The following is a 10234-nucleotide window of genomic DNA, read 5'->3' as shown; positions in this document are numbered from 1 at the left end:
AACTTTTTTCAAGATCACTTCACTAAAAGCTGAAGATAAAAAAGAAATCACTTATCCGGACAAAGAAAAGCCAAAGCCCATCTCCCCTCTTTTAATCTCAGCCCCGATACACTTTGAGACCACACATACACACACACACACACACACACACACTTCAAACAAGCTTGTAAACGACTCTCTGCTACTTTTTATTCAGCCTGTAAAACAGTGTTTCAAGTATTTTTTAAACGCCACAGTGTATGCTCCATTCAGGCCCATCTGGCAGCGGGGTCGTGGGCCTACTATCACATTTCTGAGCACAAAAGAATTATTTGATTTATTTCCTATACTGGGTAAATACAGTCCAACCATGTGATCCACAGTGTAACCAATGGGCAGCCGAGAAGAAGGTAAGGGCAGGAAAAAAAAATTACTACCATTTTAGGGGAGGATGTAAGGCACTATACCAGCCCATCTAACGTTTTACAGTCGCACTTAAGTGTCTTTTTATTGAAATAATAAAATAAACATGTCGCTAACGAATTATTATTCCATGATGGGGCTCCAGACCGAGGAGCCGTACGGTGCACATTTCATCCCGGGAGGCTTGCAGGGTTCGACGGCCGGCTGCGCAAAGACAGCCCGGGGAGCGGAGGAAGAGGAGGGGACCCCCGGCTCACACATTCCGGATTTTTCACATTTTTCCAACAAACAAACGAGCTTAAACGGCTTTTCTCCTTGGACAAACACCTCTACTTCCTCTTCATCCTCTTCTCCGCAGCTGCAGTCCACCCCCGGCGCCTCCATCCCCGGCCTTTTTCATCCACATCACCTCCTGAGCCACCACCACCACCACCCATACTACGGCCCGCAGGCGCAGACCCACGCCGAACACCTCGCATCCGCGGCCGCTTCCGAGAGCAGATTCGTCCGCTGCTGGGAGGGTGCGACCCCCACCTCGGAGACCTCTCTGTCACATGCGTCGGCCAGTTTTCCCGGGTGTCTCCCCGCTCAGGGTGACCTCTCCAATCCGAGCCCGAGGTATGAGGCGGTTAAACCTGAGAATTCACCGCCGCCACAAGATAGCCCCGCGGATTCCAGCTTCGCCAGCCCGACTGAAGTGGTCCTAGAGCGGCTTGGGACCGTGGAGGAGCTGCGGAGAAAGCCGGAGCCCAAAAAAGAGGACGAGGAGAGGAAAACACGGCCACAGCTTGACCCGGGTAAAGACAGAAACTCAGGGATGTTTATTAGCATGTGCATACACAGCTGTGTGTGTGTGTGTTTGTCAGTGTGTGTGAAAGAGAGAGAGAGAGAGAGAGAGAGGGAGAGAGAGGGAGAACGTGGCTTAAGAAAGTAAGTAAGTGTGTGTGACTTTTATAGCCCTATAAATGTCTTGTAAACGGTAAAATATAAAACTTTATTGTCCATTAAAATAATTAAGGTGCTATTGCTGTTATTTAACAATTTGTCACTGGAGGGAAGACGCAGGTAGGGTTGCGCTGCATTTCTCTGGTAGGATTTGTGCTGCAATTAATGCTTATTGTTTTGTAAAAGAAAAAAATAGCAATAGGTTTTTACAAGCATGTCTATGCAAAAACACCATAATCATTTATTGGCCCTATTGTTCTAGTTTACACAGAACTGACAACAATTGTTTTTAACTTAAGATATGCAAGTATTCAAAAAAAAAAAGTCTCAATTACAATAAATAAAAATGACGTTAAGCAAAAAAATATTACTGGGCTTATAATAATAATAGTAGTAATACCATTTATTGGCTATTATTAGGCCTAGATATTTTCATTTGCTACATTTAATTTTCTTCCTGCTATTACTTTCCAACTTTCTGTAAATTCAGGCTATTGGTTTATTGTTAAAATGTATGTGCAATAGACTGAACGAAGAGAAGAATGAACTTCTGTTTGCTTTTCTGTGTCAGAAAATCAGCTTTGAAATATTTTAAATAGCAATGATTTATAGAGATGAGTAAATGAGATCTTCGCCAACCTGAAGTGAATTTCATCAAATAAGTGATTGAGAAACTGAAGCAAACTGAGAAAAAGTCCTCTGTGTGGTGTGAGTGTAGCATTACCAAGCCAAAGCCAAAACAGCCAACTTGTTGCTCTCTTGCTGGCTGTCTGTCTAACTAGTATTTCATTGCACTCTCTGGCTGCTTTACGTTGTTAAAGTGGCCAATAAAGCATTTTCATATCAGTCAAAGGTTCAAATATCCTTCTCCAACTGCAGTTTAATAATTCTAAAAATGAGCCTCAGTTTGGCTGTTCATCATTACTGCCTGCACTCAGACAGTAATTTAGACTATTTATGGGATACACTGCTGTATTTACTGCTACTTGCTGTCCTCCCAAAAACATTTTAAAAGGTCTATAGCGACATCAGTAACCAGGAACGTAATTTTACACAATGTCACGTTATGTTAAATTATTGAAATAAAGAAAATGTAAAAAGAGGGCATAAACAACTTTAATGCCTCAGTGACTTGGTAAAAGAAGCAATGGGGTTTTAAAAAACACTTTATTTATGGGGCTGTGCGGTTGTTTCTTTTTCTAATGAGGCAAAAGTTGCAGGCTTATAAAATTTGTTCCTGAGAATATTTTCTTTGGTTTGTATGTCAGTCTTTGAACTCCCCAAGGCGCATGCACACACACACACACAAATATGCATGCAGATAGCAAAGTAAATATAGTGGTGTGTGGTTAAAGTAAGAATCTCTGGCACCCTGTGTCTTCTTCTGCAGAAAATCCATCAGCTAGTTGGATCCATGCCAAGTCCACCCGGAAGAAAAGGTGTCCGTACACCAAACATCAGACCCTGGAGCTGGAGAAGGAGTTTCTCTACAACATGTACCTGACCAGGGACCGGCGCCTGGAGGTGGCAGGACTCTTAAATTTGACAGAGAGACAGGTCAAAATCTGGTTCCAGAACAGACGGATGAAGATGAAGAAGCTGATGACCCGGGACAGGAGGAGTATGAATGAATGATGGATTTGGAGTTGCTTTTTCCAGGGTAGGTGTGGAGGAGGTGAGGTTATAGCTCATAAAAAAAACGCAGTGCTCCATAGATACCCAACATCTTTAACCTCATGATCAGCTGTTACTAAGCAACGGATTGTGGAGCTAACATGGCTGCCTTGGAAAAAAACTGCAGCGGTGAAGCTCTGCAGGGGAGACCAGGATGTGTTGTAACACTTTTTAGAAAATATATTCAATGCCTTTTGGCCTTTTTCATGTAAGATCTTCTGAACTCTGGTGTAGAATTCATCCATCTGCATGTTACAAAATGAGGAAAGTCAACCTCTAACCTGGTATAGTTGTAAATAATGCTCAGAATACAATGTCAACATTTACAGGGAGATCCATAAATTGAATGAAAAAACATACTTGATATCAAAGACTTTACTCATTTTCAAACACATCTGTTTTTGATAAGGTTGTATATCTCTCATGTCCAAAACTGAAACTACTTGACACATACTTGACTTCACATAAATTGAGTGTGCTTTCCGCCAAGATGTGAATTGTGTTTTATGATTTAATGCTAAAAGTGTTCCTCATAAAAACTGCTTTCAGTGTGCCAGATGAGACTACACTACAAGGCAACCATCAAAGATAAATCCCATGAGTGTTCTTATGTCGGCGCACCTGTTTGTTGGGGCCTGAAAAACAGTCGCGTGTGTTTATTTGAAATTAAAATAAAATACTCATGGAAAATAAGCTTAAATAAAACAGGAGCCTTCCACTCATAATTAAATAATTGCCTATAAGAGACGAGAGTGAAACAAAGTGCAGTGGTAACTGATGTAAACAGGAATATAAGCAATTTATATACTTTATCGGTCCATTTGTTTGCTTGAACTTAAAGGTGAAATCTGTTAATGTTCTTGGTTTAAAATACTCTAATTTTAAGTCCAGTTCACACAAGATAGTATATGTGAAACTGCTGTTTACACGTATAAAATGTATGAAAACCACAAGTACTTATATGTTAAAATCAACACATGTGCCTAAATAAATTTTTAACATGGTTTTTCCAAATAGGATACATTGACATGTGCTCTTTTACAAGGGGAAGTCTGTTCAAACCAACAAGTTAGCCTCCTTTTAAACTTAAATATCCAACATCATTTATATGAACCACTTCAGCAAATACCTTTTTGGATATGTATATTTTCTTTCTGCCAGATGGCTGCATATGCACACAACAACCAGGTGAGATGTTGCTGCAGAAATGTACAAATTCCAGCGTTATGGAGTACCCAAGTGTTTCCCAAAGACCGCAGATTGTAACATATCATTGCAACATGCTGACATATGTGTATTCACAACCTTATAGATTATTACACAGCTTGCAATTGTAACCTCAGTGGGGAAGATTAGCATTTGTTTCAGAACAAAAGATTACTGTTTGCCTAATTTAAACTACCGAATAAACAAAAATAAACAAACAAATTATTAATTGAATGCAATAAAAACAGTAACATGAAAACACTTTTGAGTGATTCACAATGTATTTTAAATGCTGTCTGAGAGGCCCATACACAGATAATCATGTGTTTTTTATCATCCTCCGTGTTACAACCAACCCCAGTCTCCCCGAAAATAATAAGCAGAAGGGACTTTTAACATTTTGTTCCTCAAAACAGAATAAGCTTTTTTTGTTTTTTTTTATAAACTGTGCATGTAGCCCGATGGGCATATTTGTTGTTACTGTTGTTGTTGCTGTTGTTGTCATTGTTGCTATGTATATCTGTTGTTACATATGTTGTTACTGTGGGGTCTAATATGCAGATATGGCCATGCCTATAATCCTTTACACACACACACACACACACACACACACCAGTCATGGCTAAGCTATGGTGTGACAGCAGTCAGATGGTTATTTTGTTTCACTGTTACCTCCTGTAAGAATAAACAAGACGTTTTACAAGGACTACATACAGAAACAACGCACAACTCATATTAGAATGTAATAACATCACCTTGAACTATTATAGGATTATTATAGGGATATCAAAGGTATTTTAGTGGGGTTTTCTTTTCCATTTGTTTTTCATGAGGATGAGACGGGCTCAACACATTCTCTCTGGGAGAAGAGGAAACACAACAGGCTATGTTAGCCTACAGCGGCAGGCCTGTGCTGTGATTTAACTGGATGTGATGAAATGAGGCCTTCATCTGCTCATTTAGGCGAACATGTGCTGCTTTTTAATGAAATAAAAGCTGGATTACTTCATTGTTAACCATGCGCTTTCCCTGTTGTTTTTATTTTCCGTTTCCCTTCATCCTTTGCGATGTATCGGTAATTGGGACTACATCGTTTTAGCCTTTTATTTGATATTTCCACTAATACTAAGTGTGTAGTTGTAGAAGCCGTATTACCTTTTAACCATAATTAGCGACATAATTATAATATCAGACTACTACTGGGTTACTCTAATTATAATAAGAAGAAATATATTTAGTTTTTTCGGATTATTATAGCTATAATAAAATTAAAATGTATACTTTTTGCATGAAATAGAGAACCACACACAACATACTACTACATTACAGCATTAAACTGACTACTTTTAATAATAAAATCAGTCTTATACTCATTATCCTGTACTATAATGGTATGACCAAGAGTAAAACAAAAGTACCTCACGTTTGACGTTTCACCGGATTATAGGCCAATAATGATGTTTTTATTAGGATTGTATTATTCCAACGTCAAGGTGTTTCACTGCTCTCAGGTATGTAGTCTGAGTTTCAGTCCACAGAGAGACATTTCTGCCTCCTTGTTTTGTCAAAGTCAGTGCAGAGCCTCATAGCTTCCCTCATTTATTGCGGCCATATAATCTGCTCAGGGCTCATCCTACTGCAGGGTCATAAACCAACAGCATGCATTTGGAGAATAAACGTGACTTTCCCCACACTCAAGACAGAGACACACACACAGAGAGGTGCCATAAAGTCATTTAGTCCAGACAGTCATCGTGACTATATGGTTTTATTGGACACCCTTTCCTGCCTTGGAGCCTCAACTCTCCTTCTAAATGTTAAAGTCATTGTCTGGAGATGAGACCAGACAGCCTCAATCACATTTCTACAGACCACGAGATCACAAAACACAGGGCATTTTATTATACAGGGAATTAAAAGGTGGGACAAAAGCGATTGTGCCTGAGCAGCATTTGACTGTGGATTTGGTTGTTTCTTGTAGGCCTATATTTTTAAAAACCCGGATTATCGCCATGATTTCAGGCTGTATTTATGACTTCAGTGCAACCGACATAAGAAACTGCCGCAAATCGTTAATACTACTATTTGTGTAATGAATGAGTGACTTTTTATTCTATTTCCGTTTTCTTGCTATGAATAAGTGGCAGGCTCGCCTCATTTTCTAAATTAAAATGTCAGTCTGACCCTTTTACGCACGCCGTGTGTGAGTTATTTCATACTGACCGTGCGCTATGGCTTCATATGGTATTAATACTATACCAGATGAAGAAAGACAAGAAAATGTACAAATATTTCATAATAACTAAATTAGGAAATCTATTGTTAAACTACACAATTTCACTCCAAACAAACTGAACTATGCAGCGCAATAAAGGCAAAAAAGAAAAGTAATTAGTTTTACAAAAAATACAATGGAACAACAACAACAACAAAAAGGGTTTATAAATTCATATTAAATATAGGCTACAGAAGTTAACTAGAAGGTGTCATAAAATAAAATGAACGAAACAACCGCATTAACAGTGAACTCCAACAAAGGGAATACTGCAGAAATTAAATAGGACGGCAAATTATGTTCAAATGATTGCTCCCGATTAAATGTTGCTCCCAATACAATGTCTGTAATAACATCAAATGAATTCACAACGGTGCACTAACATAGACTGTAATAACTGAGTTGAGTTCCATGTAAAATGATTACTTAGAAAAAAGGATTCTGCAGCGGGTTTAATACCCGAGCTGTAGCAGTCTTATGAAGTTGTAGCTAGTAACATCAGTATATACTATACAGCCTAATATGAATAGTGTTCTATTCTTTAAGGTGACGATATAATTAAATTACACTGAATTACATTGAAAGGGACAGAACTGAACGTGGAACCATAGTGTGGAATAAAAGTAAATTATTAGAAAACTATTTTGTCAATGTACTGATTAATTTAGTTGACTCAAAGTGAAGCCACTGGATTAAAACATTTAAAGATGTGAAGTGTCTTTAAAGACTGAAGAATACACAAAAACACCAAGAATCAGCACTGTAGAGTGTGTGTGTAGTAACCGACTCTGTCCGCTGGGTGGAAGTGTCGTGCTGCAGTAAAAGACAGCAGTGGTTCTCAATCCAGCGATCTGAGTTCCAATCTCAGCAGAACCTGAAGTTTCAAAATCTATTAAAACAATTTGAACAAAAACAGAGCTTGAAAAAGAAAATACTCAATGAAAATGCCACAAGTAAAAGTGTGTAAGTATAATCAGAAACTGTAGTACTCAAAGTATATTAAAACTGTCCCCTGTGACTATTGTACTATTAGGTACTTATTATTAGATTATTAATTATTAAATCCTAGTCGGTTGAATTCATTTTGAACTGAACTGCGACTAATGATTGTTTCTATTATGGATCAATGTGCTGATTATTTTCTCAATAAATCGATTGATTGATTTGTACAAATTCTAAAAAATAGTAAGAAAATGCTGTCACAGTTACTCAAAGTAACACCTTCACTTTTGTCCAACCAACAGTCAAAACTATTAAAAAATAATAACACCATTCAAATAATTAAAAGGAAAAGCAACAAATGTGTGAAGTATGAAATGTTTTTGAATGAAAAATGACTGAAAGGAGGACCAAAAGAGTTCACAATTATTCTTTTGTCAATCGACTAATTGATTAAGTGACTAATCATTTTAATCATAATCAGCTGGACTTCCTGTTGAGTAGTTTAACATATAAAAAACATATTTTAAAAGCACTTTGTATGTAGAAATCTTAAGTTGTAAAGTAACTAGTAAGTAAAGCTGTCAGATAAGTGAGTGAAGTAAAAAAGTCCAATATTTTCCTGTGAAATGTAGTGGAGTAGAAGTATAAAGCATGAAAAGAAAAGACTTGAGTAAAGAACAATTGCTACAAATTTGTACTTAAGTAGACTAGAGTACTTGAGTAAAAATACTTAGTTCCACTACTGCTGATCCGTCTGTCCACTCTCATAACATAAATGTTCTGTGACAACTTAAATTTACTCCAGTAATAAAAGTGGAATTTTAAAGCTTTTCCACTGCATTTAGCCGGGTACAGTATTTATGCCCCATGACATTTGGCCTTTCAGGAAATACCCTGAAATGTAAACTTCTCAGGACATAGCCCTGTTTCTACTCAGTGACACAATGTAGATGATCAGCCTATCAAAAGACTTGATTGAAAATGATTGAATAATTATTTTTCTTAACCGGCATGGAAGTACATTCATGTAGAGATGAAGGGGCATAATACACAAAGGGGTGAAATGCCATGCTGTTTTAATTAAACAAATGTACACAAAGAAGAATCAGATTGTGTTCTTTACATATGAAAACATTGGATAAACATGCTACCTCTGTGAGCATCACCACAGTCAGAGTGGTCTGTGTGACCACTTTCACTTTGTGTTTCCTCTTCAAAATAAAAGGTCATATTGACCTGCCTCCTGCCTTCACAACCTTAAAGCTGACACATTTACAAAATCAACATACCTCTGTAAAACTGAATCAAAACAACCCTTCTTCTCTCATAGTATTTAAATATTAGCCACTTTTTTTAGAGCTGTTTACTTTAAGAAAAGAGAAATGCACAAATATTGAACACAAAAATAAAAAAATAAAGAATATCTATCAAGTATATATACAGTAACATAATGTGAAAATATGCATCTTGTGATTTAAAAGGCCCACTTTCTTTCACTGCTGAGTAACTATGACATAAATGTATAGTTTCTAAATAAACGTAGGCACAAATTGTGGTCAACACTTATTTCTTCTCATGTTCTCAGAGAGTTTCCTTTCATAAAAAGACAAACCATAAATCACAGACCCACACAATAACAGAGGGCATATGGTAGAATAAATTCTGAGTTTGTGTCCTATATATGCAGCGATCCTTAAAAATATCAAATAATTCTCAAGCTGAACTCTAAGTACAACTTTCAGTAACAGTGGTTATAACCAGCCATGTAGCAGTCTTGTAATTGTATTTAAATGGTCTGGACAAGGGGCCAAATGTTACAAGAAAACAAGAAGGAAATGTGGCCAAATTTTAACATCTGATTGCTTTCTGTCCCATGTTTTCAAAGCCTTTTTTCTAGTCCTTTAAACTAAAATGGTAGAAATGCAAAGCTGAATTGTGGCAAACCACCTCAAAATAAGATGGCTGCCATTGTTGTGGAAATGAAAACGAGTAGAACGTGAATATTTTATGGCAGCTATTTACATTTGTAGAAGGAAGATGGAAAACACATTTAAAATTTGACTGGGAAGCACATAACCTGAAGAGCCACTGTAAATGCATTGTAAGAACATAGTGACTAAATGACTTATTATTTTAATCAGGCCATCCTGGAATATTCAAGGTGCTGAATACTAATAATGAAGCACGCTCTGATAAATCCAGTTAATTTAAAATTTCTGGTTGACTGGTGGCCATTGAAATGCACTCACAAGATCAAGCATCAAATACAGGGTGGAAACAGTGATTTCATTTTGAGATAAATGAAAATGGAAGTGATTTAAACTGACAGTTTTTATTATAGGAGCCAGCTCCCCTTGCAGGAAGAATGCAAAGAGTGAAGAAATGTAGGCTAAATAATAGGTAAATTCTTTCACTCTATTAGGGAAAAGATTTTAAAGATGATAAAGCAGAATGCTAAAGAGGTGAGAATAACAACCTGAGTGTATTATATATACCAGAAAAAAAACACCAAAGAAAGACAGGTGGTATTATGGCATGAAAGATAGTATATACACATGCATGTATTACTATAATGCTTCCATCTGATGCTTTAAATAAAAGACATGATCAGCCCAGTGTTTGTATCTATTGCTAAAAAAGCACAGGCAGACAAAGGGTATAAAATGCATTGCCATTGGCTTATATTGTGGAATTATTCATTAATTAATTTTATTTAAATATAAGGTGGCTTTAACAGGAAAACCATACCAGAAGAGAACCAGGAGTTACAAATGCTGTGACAAAGTGCTA

At 37.1% G+C, this 10234-nt stretch overlaps 1 protein-coding gene across 1 annotated transcript; it reads left to right on the top strand.

Moving 5' to 3' along the window:
* Positions 1 to 258: 258 nt before the first annotated feature.
* Positions 259 to 2982, top strand: LOC118329682 (homeobox protein Hox-D9b-like). The gene is made up of 2 exons (XM_035663924.1): positions 259 to 1199; positions 2738 to 2982. The coding sequence occupies exons 1-2, from the start codon at positions 509 to 511 to the stop codon at positions 2980 to 2982; spliced, it is 936 nt and encodes a 311-aa protein (XP_035519817.1). The 5' UTR covers positions 259 to 508.
* The last annotated feature ends 7252 nt before the right edge of the window (positions 2983 to 10234 follow it).

The sequence above is a fragment of the Morone saxatilis genome, unplaced genomic scaffold (assembly GCF_004916995.1).
Source record: "Morone saxatilis isolate NCDOM2014 unplaced genomic scaffold, NCSU_SB_2.0 Contig19, whole genome shotgun sequence".
NCBI classification, from domain to species: Eukaryota; Metazoa; Chordata; class Actinopteri; family Moronidae; genus Morone; species Morone saxatilis.
The sequence above is the reverse complement of the archived record's forward strand: the minus strand, read 5'-3'. Positions and strand labels throughout refer to the sequence as shown.